The sequence below is a fragment of the Cotesia typhae genome, unplaced genomic scaffold (assembly GCF_013202065.1).
Source record: "Cotesia typhae breed Kobodo isofemale line unplaced genomic scaffold, CoteBio_Ctyphae contig_5, whole genome shotgun sequence".
Taxonomy (NCBI): domain Eukaryota; kingdom Metazoa; phylum Arthropoda; class Insecta; order Hymenoptera; family Braconidae; genus Cotesia; species Cotesia typhae.
The window spans coordinates 5,110,292-5,130,486 of record NW_027423757.1 but is presented as its reverse complement, the minus strand read 5'-3'; the positions used below and the strand labels follow the sequence as shown (position 1 = coordinate 5,130,486).

Here is a 20,195-nt window from a genome sequence, read left to right as displayed (position 1 = left end):
CCAAATGTAAAGTCTAGGAAGTAGCAGCAGCAGAAGCAGAGAAAGAGAGCAGAGAGCAGAGGGAGTGGAAGAGTTTCATAGATGGGATTGGATACCAAAGAGGGCGTCGATGGCAAGCCAGAGTACATTCATATATATGTACAGCATATTCCTCCCAGTGTATGTATATATGTGTACACCGAGTACCTAAACATATATACAAAGAGAATAGTGCTTGGAAATAGCGCGAGACAGGGTGTGGCGGGTGAGGCTTGGAAAACTGGGTCGGTAGGTCTTCCGCGAGTTAGAGGAAACGCGAATCATCGGGGGTGTGAGAACCCGAATTCTCTTAGTGTGTTAGTACATACAGACGTACAGACATACAGACATACAGACATACAGACGTATAAACGAGAACGGAGAAACATTATATGACTGTATTTGGGGACAAAAAGGTTCTTCTTTTTCTACTTCCATCCCCTCACCCCTCACTCCATCACCCCTTTCTCCTTTCTGGTGTATAACAAGCGAGCTTTTGGCTTGAGCTTCCTAGACTCAACTCCTGTAAAATCGATCCTCCTGCTACTATACAGCATCAGCTCGAGGATCCAGCATTATATTCACTGGTAACCAACGTCTCAACCCAAACTAGTCTAATGTCTAATATCTTTCTCTGAAAATCCGTATTATGCCCTGGTTATTCCTTGATGATTCGATCAGGCTCCGAGGGGGATCAACCACCCATGATATAATCCCTTGAGGGTTCTCTCTACCACAAATGGATAAAATAAACCAACACAACATACTGCTTGCCCATGTATATATCTATATATTATATTACATGTTTAACTCGAAATATATCGTAGGTCGTAGTACACTGGGCTATCACTAACATGTGACACTTTATGTTGTATATTGTATACAGTAATGAGAAATTCACGCTTATGTTCATGCTCAGCTGGATTTCACAATGTGGTAATACTCACAAATAAATGGGACACTGATAATTATTAACATCTGTTGCTACTAATTCTCTTTACTTATATTAATTCCGAATTATTTCTTATTATTTCTGAATACCTCTACATTCTCTGGAGAATGTATATTATTTTGGAAATAAATTCTGGGTAATTCTAGGAATTTCAATTTTTGAACAAGAAAATTTTTCAAAATGAGAATAATTTAATAAGATCCTTCATAATTGATTGTATAGTTAAAGTATCTTTTTATTTTATTTATATGAAGTTACGTGATTAACTCAAAAATTAATTTTTTATAAAATTGGATTGTTTTAATTTTTTGTTTGTATTAAATCAAATTATTTATTAATATGTCTTTATTTCCAATATCGTCGTTATGAAAATTGATGTAGATAAAAGAAAATAATATACAAGATTATTTACACTGATGAAAAATTAATCTGAGAGGAAAAATCTTGAACTAAGATCATTTTAGAGATTTTGGTTATCTTGAATCAAGTATTATTTACTTAATTTAAACCAAGAACAATATTTTACTTCAAGATGCTTTCTGTTGAATAAAGTTAATATTTTTTATCAGTACATCAGTTAATTAATAAATAAATTTTAATAAGAAAATACACCAATAAAAAATATTTCTTAGTAACCAGAAAATTACTTAAATTTTTAAATTTAAGTCTGTATAAGATCAGAATATTTATTATTACAGTTTTTTTTTGTCAATGTTATAAAAAGCTTTGATATGAATGAAAATATCAATGTACATTTACATCACTCAATATCCATCAGAGTAAATTAGTAAATAACTTTTTACGTGTAAAAAGAGATGAATAAAATATTTTTGTCGATAAAAATTTGTAAAAATTTAAATTTAACATCTCTATTATGTCAGATTATTTATTAGTATATATTTGTTTCAATATTATCATAAAAGGGTTTGATGTAAGTAAAAATAGTAATATTCGGCTCCATCGATATCCATATATCAATAAATATATAGATATATGATTTATGTAAGCGTAAAGATACGTAGACGTCTCATAAATATATAAATAAAAATTATATTACATCAGACGTATAATATTAAATATTGAGTGATAATAAAAGTGTGAGATGTAAAAATTTATGCATTTGATATGCTATTTTTTATATCACCAAAGAAACTGTTGGAGAACTTATAGGTCGGCTACATGCAGACGGCAAAAAAGTTCGAAGAGATAAAAAAATATAAATAAAATGCAGTAATAAAAAGGTTTATTGCGGTTGTGGTTCATAGGAGCCGGTAGTGAGCTGATTGGCTGAGAAATATTTTTAGCGGTGAAAAAATGAAAGATAGATCGAAGGTTTACATTTTACAAGATATATAATATAATATAATAAAATGTATGTTAGTGAGGATGAGAGTGTGTGTTTAAAGCGGTAGGCTCTCACTCCTTGATGTGACCTTTCAATTACCCGGCCCTGAAACTGACACGCGCGCGAGGATTCACCCTCTGCTCTGCTTGCAATAGCCTACGAGACAGTAGAGAGTAAAACTGAGGACTGAGGACTGAGGGAAGGGAGTACCTACCAGTAAAAGGGATAGATACGAGGAGAGACAGAACAGTGAGTGAATAGAGTAAGAGTAGATAGAGGGTGGACGCCAGAGACGACGACCACCACGATCGATCATTCGATCGCGCTTGCAACCTCTCTGAACGAATTGGAGCACGAGTGAATATTTGCCGACGATGACGGTGGAGGGGCTTCAAATTTCTCTGTCAGCAGGTTATATGTATACATATATAAATCCGCCACATCTTATCTCACTTGTACATCATTAGTGTTGCCGCTATACGTTTTTTCAATTTTTTTTTTTTTTTATCAATTTCTCGCTTCAATTGAACATTAACATTTTTTTTTAATTTTTATTGGAGAATTGATGGGCCAAAAAAGTTATTTCGATAATTTTTAGATGAACAAATTTCCGTTGATGAAATTTTTCACACGGATAAAACAATTAACTTGAACTGAAGAAACTGAAAAAAATTTTGAACCAAGATACAATTTTGAAAAATGTGATTATTTTGAATTGAGTAAAAATGTTTTTGAGTTAAGAAATTTTTATGGATTTGTTAATTTTACTTGATTCAATAATTTTCCATTTTTTTGCTTGGTTGAACAAAAAAAAAAAAAAAAAAAAACTATTTGGTAACTGAAATAGAAGTAAGTTTATTAGATTTATCAAAAACTTGCAGAATTGTTCGAACGGATTCAATAGTACAATGTCGTTAAATTGATAGAAAAATAGGTAACTTTTGATCTTAAAAAACGAGTAGATGTGAAAATTCAAGCTTGCTTAATAAGCTGTCAGATGGATTTTATAGGAATTCGATGTCATAGCGTTCGAAAGTTATTTTAAGAAAAACCAGTAAGTGTGATAGTTTACATTTTGTGAAAATTTTGAATTGTCATTTTTAAACGGCCAATTTGGTTTGTTTTTAAACTTGACCTCGAAAATCTCGAAGGAAATTATTCAAAAGATCTGAGTTATTTTAAAGCAAGAAGTTTTCCTATTAGCATAGTATACAAAATAAGTAACAATTACACTAGTTTCAAAGTTATTTATTCCTTGTCTCATTTGTCAAAATCCATTTGTCCTCGAGTACTCTCTTTTGTTACCGCTGTTTTATTCATTATTTATATATTTACACATCAAAAATTTGAGAGTAAATAAATAGAAAAACATTGTGCATAAAAGATTTTAACAGTAGTTACTTACTGAAAAATTCATCGCACGTCTACGAACGAAAATGACAGTGCATTATGGGAAACGCGTTCATCAACACTATTTCAACTTAATACAACAGACAAAACAATTTATTCAATTAAAGTTCGTGACCTTTTCACGAGAGTATAATTCAAGTGACGGTAGCCGGAATTATACAATGATGAGAAATACACGCTAAATAATTATTTTATTATTATTATTATTATTATTATCATATGGATTAAATAAATATACAATTGGATATGGACGATCTCAAGCACTTCAGAAAAGAACTTTTCAGTGTTCATTAATATGTATCAGGATCAGCTTTCAATCAAAACAACAGACTTCAATAGCTTTTAAAAGTTGGATATTGACTTCAAATAAAACAAATGGATTAAATTTAATTAAAGCTCACTCACAGTTGTCTGGAATTTTTTGTTACCGATAGTGTATTAATTTTAAAATAACGTAATCCTATTACAATTTTATCGGTTAATTGAAAAAAAATTAAGCTCAAGTTAAAAAAAACTATGAACGTAGATACAATTTTTTTTATTTTTATCAATAAGAAGAACAAAAATTATCCGTATCGATAAATTATAAATAATAAATTACAAAACTTCAGAGCCATAAAAACACACTCCACAATTCCACGGTTACTTAACTGTGAAATTTTTTCGATACAAAATACTAAATTATTACTTTATTCAAAAGTCTGTTGGTATATATATTTCCATGGACAGAGCTGAAAATTTACACCGTCTTAATGTGTGTAATAAAGAACTTAAAAAATTACGGAACTATTTTTTACCCAAGAGTTGTGACATTTTCATCAAAGAATATTCTACTACGCTTCTCCACAAAATAATGAACAAATACATGGATTTGTAACTCGAAAGTATAACATTAAAATTTGATTAGCAATTGAGCAAAGCCAACGGATGTGTAAAATTCGGTTGACTTGGCATGACGATTCAAATACAATGGGGATAAAATTATTTAATGGATGAATAGCTTTTAGGAATTTCCGAGTAAGAGATTGAGGTAATTGACAAACTCTAGTTATGTACAAGTATACGAGTTCATAATCGATTGCGTTTGACAAAATGATACAGGCTATTGATGGAATTATACATTTGACGATAGATGTATGTATATGGTATCGATATATATTGCAATTTGGGTGTATGGTGGTGACACGTGTATCCGCGGGTGATGGATAGAGACACTGGTGATCGACAATGATGTTAGTGTTACTCTAATAGCATCCAAGCAAGACTAGAAATCAGTCAATGGCTAAATTCCATTATAATATATAGATAGAGACTTTGTTGACTTGTCAAATACTCATATTCAGTAACACTCAACATTAATGTCTATGTAAATGTGCATGCATGTGGATTTGAATGAGGGGATCGAGTTGGATATGTAGAATGTTTAATAGTTGATGGGAATACGAGGTCACCATGTCACACATGCAACTGTCGTAATTGCACATTGTATCTCGGGATAATTATAACCAATGGTCAGAGGACCATCACTTGTATGCCAGGCATTGTCCTTTGAATAATTACTGCTAAAGGTAGTTTACTGTCATCCAACAGTTTTACTACTATCAAGAGTAATTCCCAGTTTTTTTCACGTTTTATTGAAATTTTTATTGCTACTATTTATTCTTAATTGATGGGTTTAAATGAATTGCATTTTATTATTATAATAAACAAATTTTAAAAGTAGAAAAAAAAATTAACAATTGATCATGATATGAATTTAATAATTGCATTAAAGTTACACTGAATTAATTACTTCAACATGTTAAATTAAATTAAATTGTGTATTTAGTGACGCATATTACATGGCTTAATATCATTTTCCAAACTCGTAATCAAACGACATTATCCGGTAACATAGTGGAGTATAAATACTATCCGTGGAAATTTGATACTATAACCTGATTTACCAAGGACGAAAATGTTTTTATCGAAAGAGTCTAACCAAAGTATTGAGTTACGCGTTCATTAATCGAGAAACGTTTCAGTTTCTTGGAAAATTGTTCAACAATTAGAACCCGATTTAATTTGGTCGGTTGGTATTGTAATAATTATATTTACAATTGTAGATGGGTAGGTGGCTGATCAATTTATACCAATAAAAGAACTCTTTTTTTTTGTTGAAGTAGTGGATAAATGTCGTTAGGATTCAGCTATGAAGAAACTTTAGTGAATATAGTACTCTGTAAATCCGATTTATGTTACGATTTTTTCAAGATCAGGAAATCCTCTGACAATCTTCCTTTAGCCTTTGAGACATCTTGTCTCAAGTTAAATCTTTTTTTTTTTTATCACATTTGTTTGAAATATTTTAAAGAGTAAGTGAAGTTAAAATTTTTGTTAATAAGTCTTATTTCAATACAACAAACTAGAGCTTTGATAAATTATTTTTGAGAACATAACTTTGCAATAAGAATTTGTACAGATTTAATGTGAAAAAAAAAAAAAAAAAAAAAAAAATTAGACATGGTGACCTTTCTAAAGAATTCTTGTTTGTAATTTTTGAACTTAACATAAAAATTTTGTACGTATGTTTTAAATAAATTTATTTGTTAAAAAAATTCCAAAAATCATTAAATATCTTTTAATTATAATATCAGTTAAATGAAAAGTAATAAAATTATTTTCAAGTCCAATTACTAAAAGTTGTAATTAATTACAAAGTAAAGATGCAAATCGCTGATGGGTAATTAAAGCAACTTTTAATGCAATAAAATGTCTACTGTATTCTTACATATTCTATAAGTCACTATCAAAGTTCTTAATCAAATAAAAGTTTTAGATAAGTGAGAAACAAATTGAAGCTGTCATACATGTCTAAACTTTTTTCATTACAAATAAACACGATATTACGCTGATTATAATTATGATTAGAAATATTGAAACGAGTTGATCTTGCAAATCAAAAATTAATTTATCGATACCATTGTTGGTATTTATCGCAGCTTGTAATACAATACAATTCACCGTATGGAATGTATTATCGAAGACCAGATGATCATGGAATTAAATTGGAATGTTTTAAATGTTTTAAATTGGAAACTAATTAAATCATCAGTAATTTAATTTTAATTTTAGATATTACTCAATACGTGGGAGTGAATATTGATTTTGGAATTTCTAAGTACATAATGGATTCAATTGATTCTTAGATAAAGTTTTATTACTACATTTATAGCGGTGTAATTATTGTGATAGCGAATTGAGAGTTATAACGGATCGAAAATGTTCGAAATGTTGGTTTAAATAATTATAAAATTATTATTTATGATCAAAGAAGAGTCTTAAGACTTCGGAATTAAATAAAACTAGTACCAGCAGTATATTATGTAGATGAAATCAGTTTTAAGATAAAAGTTTGCTGTTTGAGATTAAGATTTGGATGATATAAAGGAAAGTTGAAATAGACTCGAATTAATGCATAAAAGGTTTTAGTACTAATATTTGAAGTTGTTAAAGTTTTGTAAGGAATGAAAAAAAACTTTTAGTAATTAAACCATAATGTACTTTGTTAAAATGATCCCAAATAATGTAACTATTGATATAAACTTTTAATAATGATAATTGAAAAACAAATAATGAATAAAAATAAATGTAAAACAAAAGAGGTAATTCAGTATTGTGGTAAAATACGAAAAATTTTCCACAAGGTATTGACGAGTTTAAGTTTTAATTGAGTACGTGACGCATAACTTAATTATTTCATCGATACAAAATTATTAAATTTGTCGGAGAATAATTACTAAATAATTAATTTGCTAAAAATTTACCGATAATTGAACAATCGAACACAATGTTTTAAAAATTTTTTGCTGTCAAGAAATAAACATTTGGTTTGAACTATTTATTAAGCTGTCAGAATTTTTGTTCAATTTAGAGCTTTAGTTGATAGATTGGAAAATGATTTGTGTCAAAATGGAATAAAAAAAATATGTAGTTTAATTGAAACAATTTTTTCTAACATGTGCAATAAATGTTTAGTGTCAAGGGTGAAAGATTGACAGTTAAATGTATAAATGAACAGAAGAAAAGGGAAGGAATTTTATTGGTAAATACTTTGAAAATAGATAGAACGATAAAAACATTAAAAGAGATTACGTTTTTTTTTCTCTTTGTAAAATTTAATTTGAAACATTTGTTTGGATAACATCCAAGTGTAGATGATCACGTAACATGTGGTATAACTTGGAATAGCTTAAGCTGACAAAAAATACAAAATTTCCTTAATGGAACTTGAATAAGATTGATATGTTGTTTTATTTTTCTTCAAATAAGATGAAGTGAATGGTATGAAATATTATATTTTCGATAATGTGTTACAAGTGAATTTCTTATCGTTATTATTAATGTTTAATTATAATTGAAAAGTAAGGAAGTATTAAATTCTATGAAAGAAACTTTGTTATCTACTAGGATCTCCATCTCCTTCATCATCATCATCACCTTATGTCAAAAAGGAGTAGAGAAGAAATAATACCCTAAAGTTACATTTGGTACTAAAGTTAACTTTTCTCGTTTCATTTCTTATTCTCTCTCGTTAAATATTCCTCAGTTGCTTAGTTTTACCTCTGAGTTATATTCACCAAGCAAACATACGAAAGAGCATAGAAAAATTTATGAATTAAAATAAATAAAAATATAATAATAAGAATAAATAAATAAATGGGGAGTTATTTTTTAATAAGATAAACCTCTAAAGTGAAGCCCGTTTGAAGCGTAAAAAAAAAAAAAAAAAAAAAAAAAAGAAAGAGATTATCTGTGTATTACCGTTGGCTTTTATAAAATATCTTCGATAGAATATTAGATTGAGTTTTTCACTTGAGTTCTTTAATAAATGTATCCGTCAACTTAAATAAAATTCAATAAATAACTCCTTAGAAATAAAACTAAAATATTTATTGAATCGAACGCGATTGTTGGAAAATACTCACGTTTTTGATTGAAATAACGTTTCCGTTCGATTGTATATTTATTATTATTATAATTATTGTTATTGTTATTATCATTACTTTTATTTACATTATGTTTGCATAATGCTTATACGCTAATAAAAGTTTTATCCGGCGTAGCGGTAAAGAAGAAATAAACAATGATAAAAATTGAGGATATATTTTTAGGAGACAAACCAATCATATGTTTATACTTTTTATTAAATAATAGAATTCTGACCTGTTATACTGTCTGACATCGTCAGGTATATTGAGGTTAAAAAGTAAATAATAATTGTAATGGGTCTCGGTGACCTGATTTGTTATCAAATATCCTATCAGCGGTGTCATCAAACATGAGGGTAAAAGATATTATTTCTTTAATCGAGGTTATACTGTCCCTTGTAGTTTCATTTTCTACGATACATAGATCTAATAAAGTCTAGTGTATATAATATATAATATAATACAGTATAATACAAGAAAAAGTATATTTTTAACGACGTCACTTGTCGACCGTAATTAAAGTGAACATGATATAATCATGTTCTGTAATGTATAGTTATTTTAATTTTATATGTACTACATACGTATAAACATATATTTTATAACCTATTATTATTAAATCAGGTATCAATAATTATTTATTACACAATTACGCAAACGGTATTGTCGTTACTTTTAATCCTGCAATTAATTTTGTTATTGCGTAATAAATAATATGAGAACACATTTTTTAGTTCTTTTTTATGAGAAAAATACAATATACAATTTCTTTTAATTTCAATTAATAACATTTAATAAATTTATAATGATTTGAAGTTTAATAAAAAATTTTTAAGATGCTATTATTTTTTAACATGCTTTTATTAGCTTGATCTGTATTTATACGTCGATTTATTCAATGAAATTTTTTAGAATGATTTTTACTAACTTTAAGACTTTTTATTTATTTGAAAATTGCACACTTGTATCACAGACCGATGATAATATAATAATTCAAAAACTTTATCCTAGTATCTTGATTGAGATCACTAGGATAGAAAAAAAACTGACTTTGCAGGTTAAAAATACACCTTTTATGGAATTAAAGTAAATATTGGCCTTCTTTTAGTCAAATAAAATATTATAATCTAACGAATAGGGATTTAATTAAATTAATCTTGCAAATTTAAAAATAAATTATAGTTTAAAAAACTGAGTTTCATGTTTTTTTAGCAAGTTAAACTAAAAATAAGAAAATAATTTCTATTTTAATGGTTTATGAGAAGTTTAAAATAAAAATATAATGATTAACAAAAGAAAAAATAATATTTTTCGAAAAAAAGCGTGTAGTGCTTTTCAAAATATTTTTATAATAACTTTACTTTTACAAATATTTACATTAGTTGATATCAAGCATTCTACACTTTATTTTACAAGAAATAAATTTTTGTGGTAACCTTTTATTCACTCTTTCCATATTTTGAACTAATGAAAAATTGTTCAAAATTATTTTCTTCTTTTTAGTTTTTTTGGCTACTAAATTTTTTTTTTATTTTTTAAGCTGTAATTTATATTTTGTAATTAAAGAGACGTATTAAAATTTTTGTCATTAAAAATTTTTTCTCAAAATTAAACCTGTGTCACTGGAGTAAAAAATACGAAACTAATAAAATTTTTTTCATAATTTAGAATATCACGTACTTGGAACACTTGCTTAGTCAATAGAAGCCAATTTCAAATGTGAAATTTTACAGTCTACTACTGATTAATTTGATCCTCAAGGAAGAAATATATTGTTAGGTACTTGGTGTCTAGCTTTTGACTTACTAATTTCAATTTTAATGTCAAATTTCATTTATTTATCATCAACTTCAAGACTTCTAATTGAGTACAGTTGAAACAAGGCCCATTTTTCTTAAATTATCTCTTTGTTTTGGGTCACCGATTGAAGATATAAAACTAGTAGTTTTAATGCAGGTGACAAGAAAAATATGTCATGGAGTAAAATACGAATTCAGACTTCGGGTATCAGCCGTCACTCACCCTCGTTTGTACTCGTCTTTTTTATCCCTTGTCACACACGCTACTATTAATTCTGCTCACGATTTTTAGATTAAAGAAAGTAATAGATAGTTTTTTTTTTCTTAACTTATCGATGATAAATTTGGGAAGTCATTTTTGGACATGTTGGTAAGATTTTTATAAGAAAATAATTTAAAAGGAAAATTGATTTTAAATATAAATTGAACAATTTCAAATCAGACTTCCATTTCATTTTATTCACCGTTTAATTTGAATTTTTTTCTCAAAGTAATCTTGTGAAAAGAAAAATACTAAAAATAGTAAAGATTTAGAATAGCAATCGACAGTTATTTTTACGAGTGCGAATAGATTTGAATCGAGCAAAATAAAAGTCGAATGCTATCGAGTTTTTTTCTTTGATATTATTCTTGTAAAATGAAAAATATTGAAAAAAAAAAAAAAGCAATAATTAAGCTTAATTTAAGCACTGATGCAGTGGTATTATACGAGGTATTAAATCTATTAAATAATAGTCGAGAGGTCAACTGCAGTGGGAGTTAATACTAAATGGATGTATAAAACTGGTAGTGAGAAACAAGGCAAAAGTTAAATGAAGAAATGTAAGTGGGTTGGAGGCCTTACAATTTTACATGCTTTTTCTAACGGTCTTGGGCCAAGGGTTATAAGTTGTAACAATAAAGTCACCTTTTCACGCTGGACTCGGTGTGATATAAGTTTAAATGTCTTGTCTATACATTTATATAATATACATGAGTTTAATAAAGAATGTATGGAAGTAGAGAGTGAAATATAAACGTCATTTTATTTTCCATTTTATGAAACGAGGGTTTCGTTTGTTTTTGGAAAATGAAACATAAAATTTAACGCTATAACTTTATAAACAGCTTTAATAAATTAGTAGTGTAGAAAAAAAAGGTATGAGTATAAATTGTCGCCAAAATAAATTGTATAAAGTATAAAAACACTTGGCACTAATAAAAACAACTGGAGAGTTGTACGTATCAAACAAAAATGCCGTTTTTTACCCCCATGCCTACCCACATTAATGAATAAATGTATCTCATAACAACAATATTTTAATTGTTATTTTTTTACTGTTACTAACCCATTTTTTATTTAATTAATTAAAGAAATATTTAAATTAGTAATTAAAAATATTTTTTTTATATGAGGGAGGCAATTATAATTTTTAATGGCTAGAATAATTGAGTAAATACTATTTTTAATTGTGTCAATACTAGAAATAATTGGAATAATGTTTTATCAAAACAAGGATTATTTTAAAGAAGTTAATTTTCTATCATATATAAGTTAATTAAATTCTTTCATACATCCATAATAAATAAATTAAAAAAAATTTTTTTGTATAAAATAAAGGTATGAAAAATTTTTGGCAAAAAAAAAACGATCAAATTAATTTGAATTTTCACTGAATTTTTGATTGCCTGAATGTAAAAACAATCTAACAAATATTTTACAATTAATAAAATGACAAAGATATTTATAAAAAAATTATTTACGTTTCAAATAATAAATTGAATAATTGACGAGATATTTAGAGAAAATTTGTATCAACCCTCGATTTATTCAAACTCTTAAGGGGTGTGGACTTAATTACTGGTCAATCCTCGCGCCCCATTTCCCAGCAATTACTTAAATATACAATGGTAACAGTAAATAAACAAAAAAGTATTATTTGAAAGTGACACATATTTATAGTATAGTGCATAGAATAAATAATCTTTAAAAGTAAATTCAAATATTAATATATATCAAAGTAACATACCGGACTCAAGTTTTGCCGGCGAAGTTTTCGATCCCCCACTCATGATTTGGTTATTTATTTAACAAACTTTTAAATTCAACTTTCAAAAATAAATGCTCAATTTTTAAAATATATATTTTTTAAATATATTTTGATCTTGGTTAGATTTTTGACCTCTTCTTTTGATTAATTTTCAATCCTTTTGATAAAATAAAAAACGGGGAGTCGTTTTTCTCCCCAGTAACTATTTTTAACACTTCAATATATTCATCTTCATAATATAACTCCAATAATAATAATTATAATAATAATAATACTTATATTAATAATCACTAGCCAAATTTACTTTTGAAAACAAACAGTCTACAAATGGCACCTTTGATTGTTACTCTAATCTAAAAATAAATAAATATATTTCATTTATAATATAACTATAATTCAACTATAAATAGAAAGTATTTGAAAAAACGTCACTGGAATGTCCCGCGAAACATTAAAAAGTTTATAAATAAACAATGGTCAGTGTAAACTTCGGCTGGGGGTGAGAAAAAAAAAACTAATAAAAAAGGGAGATCCTTTGGTCGTCTCAGAGCGAAACAAACATTAAACAGCACTGAAACTGGCGGAGGCTGAGCACGAGGACTCGTTGATAATAATGAGTGAGTGTAACTGCACGAAGTGAGAATCGGAGGCAGCGAAAGACTGTTCACCCTCCGCAGAGAGGGTGCTCTTAAGTCGTTGCAACCCCCGGGTCCTCACCGAGCGAATTGCGGCCTCGACGCAGCTTCCATCGAACCTGCCAAACGTGGTCGATAACTCAGAGCACCAGTCGTAGTCGTAGCCGTATTCAGCTCGTACCACGGGTTCTCCACCAAAATAACCAAACTTTCAGTACAGTGTCAAATGTTCAGTCTCTTGATTACCGACAATGAATCAAATTTAAATTCAATAAAATTTTATATTCACTTTTGGTAATTAATCGTTTTATCACCGCCCTAATTAAATTATTTTATAATTTTACTTTTGAGGTCTCAAAAGACGAGAGAGATTTTGACAGCCAAAAAAGTAACCGTATAAATTATTTTCCGGCCCTGATGTGAGGAGTGTGCGGTGTACAATGGTCCAAGGCACAAGAGTTTTAGCCGAGATGAGAGGGCGTGTGATCCTCAGCTCTATATCTAGTACTCTCGTCACACTCAGTACAGAGTTGCTCTCCACTCGTTTCTCTTCCAGCTCCGTACCACGACCCGTGACGTCCCGGGCGCAGTGAGCTGCTGCCCGCTTTTCCACCCTCATATCTGCGCTTGCGCCTTTTCCGGGACACATTTTGTAGGATAAATGTACGTAGATGTATGATTGTGAGGCCGCAGGATGGTGTGCGTTAGTTTTATCTTTGTACACACATTTGTGCTATGAAACTCTGGCGCGCGCTTCTCTGGCCAGCAGCACCAGCTTCACTACTATGCCGCGATAACACTTTCTGCTGGAGTATAGAACCAGGATCAAAAGTTGAGTAAGGAGGTACCGGCGAGCGGCGAACAGCGAACGGCTGAATCCTAGCGCAAAATTACCATCTAATTCTCGTAAATTACTCCACTTGTACTATCACTGCTACTCCTTAGCCCTACTACTGAAAAATATTAACCGCTAGATTATAGACACTAAAAGTTACCGATACGCCTGACTCTATTTTAATCGTATGAAATTTCAAGTACTAAGTATCATTTCTTTCTTTTTATTTTTTAATAATACTTAATGATACTTAGCTTTTATTGATTTGACTACCCCAGTGGTAAGTTTTTAATCGGTGACATAAAATATTTATTAAAATTCACACCACTGCTATTAATTTATTGATTATTTTTGGTCTTGTGTATTTTTCATCCGGCTTTTATCTCGTTATAAATTTCATTTAATAAATTGATTGAATCACCTACCGGCTCGATGATTTCAGATAACCGAAAAAAAGTTTATTGTCTGTGTTTACAAACGACTGAGCAGAAATTATTAAAAATAAAAAAAAATATATAAATTTTATCAGGAATCTTGTTTGCATGCCTATTGAATTTTTTTGATTGTTTATTATTTTATCAACAAAAGAAGAAATAATAAATTTTATACTTTTATTGTTAATTAGAAATTGTGGTTTTGTTATTATTATTATTATTATTTTTTTTTATTATTAGTGTTATTTTAGTCGGTTAAGTATCGTGAATTTATGTAGGTGATATGTATAACAATATAATCAATTGATTGGATCATTCTGGTGGTGGAGGTGCATCATAAGATATTCAAGGCCACGCCTCAGCGCACAAACATTGATGACAATACATGACAGATTAATCGACGAGTTATTCACACTGAATCTCGGTCATAAATTTAATATAGTATAGACAATATTTATTATGTATGTATATTTATGAGGTAATTTATTAATGAGTTAATACCTCAGGCATAAATAATGTTCGGTCACACTGTTCTGATTAAAACTTTTTTTCTCTTTATTCATGGACATTACTATAACCTTAGCTGTTAAAGTTTATTGAGATCAAAGAATCGAGTTGAAAGGGTCGCAAAAAAGTAACTTCAACCTTTCTTCTAAATCTGAAACTTCATTTTTGTTTTATTTGTTAATTTTTTTTCGGTTCTTGCCATGTCAACCATTTAAACATATAATTTTATTATTATTATTATTATTATTATTATTATTTTTTTTTATTTTTATTTTGCAAAGTAGGACGCACATCACCGATTCAAGAATAACTTGTTGTTGAATATCAACAAGACACAAAGCTTTTTTTGTGCTATTATCATTATCATTATCATTATCGTAATACCACTTTCCACGGTCAATATAATCTGGAGCTTTTCAATTGTCTCGACGTCTACCCGGAGGAATACTCTTCGTAAATTCTGATGGGCTCCTGAGCGCCACGAGATCAGGATCCCACCACGTCATTGCAGATTTCACGATAATATCTATCTATCTATCTGCATTCACATGTATATAAATAGATAGACAGATAGGATATACGATAGATATTCGCAGACTAGAACAATCCACTCGGGATACCAATATATATATCACGTAGTTTTGATTTGTGCGCCCAGTTATATTGCTATTGCTTTTTCCATTAGTTACGTTCCCAGGGTAATAATATTTTAATAGACGTCCTGATAAAAACTTAAAAGACCTAAAACTTTACCATATATGTCTCCGTTATTCCGGCGAAATGCCGTGAAATGAGGGTTCTTTTCCTCAATTTATATCAGCACGTATTCATTCAAATTAATTATAAATTTATTATTTATAATGTCATAGATCAAAAAAATTAACTTTTTTTATGTCTAAATTTCGCGATGTAATAAAAAAATATATTTATGTTTTAATTAATTAAAAAAAATGTCTCTATAAGTTTCAAAAATAACTCTGATAGTAATGCATATTGTTCGACTAATTTCTTTGTACAAAAAGTTTTAGTAGGCTAAAAAATTCCATCATTTTTGGATTAAAGTGTCAGCCCCAGTAAAAAGTCTTGAAACTTTGGCTCTATTCAATTTGCATATTATTGTACCAACCTTTTGAATTCATACTTTTATCTGTATAAGATACGTAACAAGATTGCCTTGCCTAAAACTTTTTTTTTTGCCTTTAAATTTTTTTCTTTCAATCTTATAACCAATCCCCTAGTGGTGCGGCCATGCCCGACCAAGGACCACATATGATTTATCAAAAAAAACTTGAGTCGATATAATACCGTCGTTCTTCAAATCAAACTTTCCAGACTATAAATAATTTTACTCCAACGAAAGTCTTTAATTTAACCCTCAATAATTTTTCTAAATAAAATTTTTAATTTTTTTTTAGTAGACTTAAAATATCCTATTCAATTTTTTTTATTCCAACACATGACTAAATTTCGATAAGATTTATTGCAGTTGAAGCTATAAATTTCTTCGTAAGTCATGAACATCGATGACACATTACCTATAATTTTTTTGGTCTAGTTACCAAGATCAAGTTCTTTTCTTAAATTTTTGAATCATTTTGTATTTCAAATCATAGTTTTAAACTTTTTAGAATTTAACTTTCTTATGCTTTCGATAAATTTATTCCTCCGTAACCAATTCAATAAATTCAATATTTGACTTTTATTAAAACCCGAAGACCTTGAAATGATTACCCGAGTTTAATTACTGAAGCTGAAAATATTTAAATATTTTTTCCTTTTAATTCCCTGAAGGAATCGATAGTTCATTAAATTTTCGGCGGAGAAAAAATTTAAATACTTAACGAGTAGGGGCAATTAAAAGTACATGTGTTACGTTTAATAAGTAATATAATATGAATTTTAGATGATTGGATTTCAATGAACAGTTAAAACGAGTTAAAAGTTTTTAAATAATAAAATTGAATAAATAGTTCTATTTTACTTTCAGTAAATGTACCAACATGAATGATTTTTTGATAACTTTGAGTTACATTAAGAAATGAGAAATTATAACCAACAGATAATTGTTATCGGATGAACTTTGTTTACTCGAAATAATAGATGAATAATAATAGGAATAGCAATGCTGTCAAGACATTTAATATAAATGAAATGAAATATTGAGGTGAAGATTGAGATCGTCGACGACAAAGAAAAAAGACACTGAGAAAAAGGAAAAGGTGAAGTTATTTTAAATAGAAGCCGTAGTTTGACTTAATGAGAATTCCAAATCTATTGCGACGCTCCTGAATGAGTGAACCATCGTCAAGATTCAGATTCTTTATGGATAAAACGACTGCGAATTTATTATTATAGATTTATGATTTAATACTTGAGATGTAATGTATAATATAATAAATGTCAGGACAAACTCAACTTATTTCAGCTATTATAACACTCCACTTTAATTATTACTGTCATTATATTAGCATACTTTACAAACAAATTTAACGAATGAGAAAACTGTTTACTAACAAAACGATGAATTCCCTTCTACTCTCTCAAACGGTGACAATAATATTCTATTTTATTTCATGCTTCGTTTATTAGAGGAACTTTTTGTTTAACTGGAGCATTAGTAATTCAGTTAAATTCTTTTCAATAAAACTCTTTGATTCATTTTCTTGCAGTTCTTGTCCTACAAACTCCTTTTTTTTATAATTATAATAATTAATTATCTAGTTTGAAAGGTAGACAGTTAAATGTGGATTTCAGTAAACTTTTCAGAATATTAATTTTAATTATTAATCGTAAAATTATTTTATTTTATAATTTAAAATTAATTCTGTTAGAGTTTATTATATGGAAGAACTTTTAAAGCAAATTAAGTTTTGTAACTAGTTAAAATATTTTATCCAATTTTCTGATGTTCATTAATATTAAGCTTATTTCTTATAATTAATTATTTGAAAGTATAAGAAGGTAATGTTGAGTAATAACGGGGGTTAAAAATTTACTTATCGTAAATCTTTGAAATATAATTGCTGGCCTTAGAATTTTCATAATTAATAGCTATGCTATGTATAATAATTACTGAGATAAAAAATTATCTAGTTATTACATTGATTATTTTATAGTTATGTCAGTTCGTGATGAAAATTTTATCAAGTATAATTAGAGTCATCATATTTCGTGTTAATAAAATTTGTAGTGATAAGTTTAATGAATATTTGTGTTTTAAAATGAAATTTTTAAAATGCGATATATTTTTGAGTTGAAAAATCTAATGACATAAAATAATAAAAAATTTCTGTCAATATTTAAATTTTCCGGAAAACTAAATCAATGAATTACCGAACCAGCAATGAAATTGAAATTGTATCATTAGTAATTTACATATAATTTTAAATATTCAAATATAGATCACAATTAATTAGTAATTAGTATACTATAAACGTTTAAATTATTCTGGCGGATTTAAATCCTGTGTTTTCAAAGTAGAAATTAACATTTAAATTTAATTAATATTTTATACAATAATGATATATGATAATAATAAAAAAAAAAAAAAAAAAAAAACATTTTTAAATAAAATAAATATCGAGAGAAAATATTAAATTTATCTTCAATATGTATATTGCAAAGTAAATTGGATTTTATTTAACTACATCTCGATTCGTAATAAATTTTCAGCTCAATACAACACATTTTTTTTTATACCATTCCACGAATATTTATTAACTACCATAAACAGCAGAGCTATTATATTTTGTGACAAATTACCACCTTTCATTGTTATAAATGTAAATTGAGCTAATAGTTAACCGACATAAAAATAAAAATTTCTTTATAAATATTATAATTAAAAATATAATTATAAAAACGCGTCAATGTCGTCAATCTAAATGACGTAATGTGAGCAAAAAATTGCAAGAAATTTTTATTTTTGCATTCATGCCCATTGAACAACTCTCCGCGAGTTATCAACGGATCAAAGAGATCAGAATAAAAAAAAAATCTCGAGGCACAACCTGCAGGGAAAATAAAATATAGGTCATTGGGTGATCGTACCGCACCCTATTCTACCAACACTACTACCACGCCTGCGTAGCGTAATGCTCCCGGGTTTTACGTCATGAGGGTGTGACGTCACGCAAGGGATAGCTCTACGTCGTCATTAAATGCCAACAAAGTTATAAGCAGATTAAGTGAAGAAAAAATTCTTTTAAACTCTTGTTGAATCTTTTTTTTATCACTTATCAAGCATATTATCATCATTTATCATTTTTCTCTTTTCGATACATGCCCGTTTACATGATAATTTTTTTTTTTTTTTCACCCAATCATCCACCCGATATAAATGTAAATAATTAATTGAGAGATGTCAGCGCTGTTATTAATCAAAGTAATTAATAAATTGAAATATAATTACGCTTTATATATTTTTAGACCGAATGGAATTTCAAAGTTAACTTTATATGATTCAATGAAGCATTTGAATGTAAATAGTCTCGGGAAGTGATAGATGAAAGGAAGGTTCACTAACATTCAAATATATATCTGTAGAAAGAGGTAAAAAGAAGTGGGCAAAGTAATCTCCAGAGACGCGGTGTTAGAATTTGTAAGGATAGAAATGGAGGTGTGACTCGAATATTGACTTAACGCTATTCATTGACTCCGGTGTAATGAAATAGCTCTTAAATGTACATTTATTTATATTAGTACGAGTATTAGTGTAGGAACATATTTAGATGTATTATTATTATTGTTGTATATATAAAACAAATAGGTAAGTGGTTTGTTAATGAAAGCAGTCTTATGCACAGCTAATTAGGAGTCACGATGAAACAGTGTAAATTAGAGACATGATTATCCGACTGAATGTGTGTAAAGACAGAAGATTAACGGGGATATCTGTGTATAATTTCCGCGACTAGTGACTACTGAGTTTACGAACGATTTAATGAACTTACTAGTGTTTCAGCCGAGTTTTGCTCCAAGCGTAAAACCCGTTTTATTTTGTGCGCTTTACTGCTACCCGAATAAAGCCGGTGGTATGTTGCTCGAGCCATTAGCAATGCTTAAATACAATAAAATAATGAGCAGTGCATTCATGCATTATGTTTTCTGGGTATTCGAAATATCTACTGCTTTACTGGATCCTCGGCTGCTACAAAGGGATTTAATGATACTGTAAAACACTCGAATATTATTCATTATGATAAACTTGTTTTGGAATTTTTTAATAAATATTTTGAGCATGGGCTTGTTGATTTTTTAT

The 20,195-nt window shown here is 28.5% G+C and overlaps 1 protein-coding gene across 4 annotated transcripts in view; it reads right to left on the bottom strand.

The window, feature by feature from the left end:
- Positions 1–20,195, bottom strand: part of Kcc (solute carrier family 12 member kcc) — an 80,706-nt gene that overhangs the window by 21,119 nt on the left and 39,392 nt on the right. Inside the window, exon 1 of one of the 4 annotated variants that reach the window (XM_074248982.1) lies at positions 12,504–12,604. The exons of the other annotated variants lie outside the window; for them this stretch is intronic. Within the exon in view, the coding sequence (XP_074105083.1) occupies positions 12,504–12,546 (43 nt within the window). The 5' untranslated portion in view covers positions 12,547–12,604. Of the gene's footprint in view, positions 1–12,503; positions 12,605–20,195 lie in introns of those variants that run through there. 4 annotated transcript variants of the gene reach the window in all.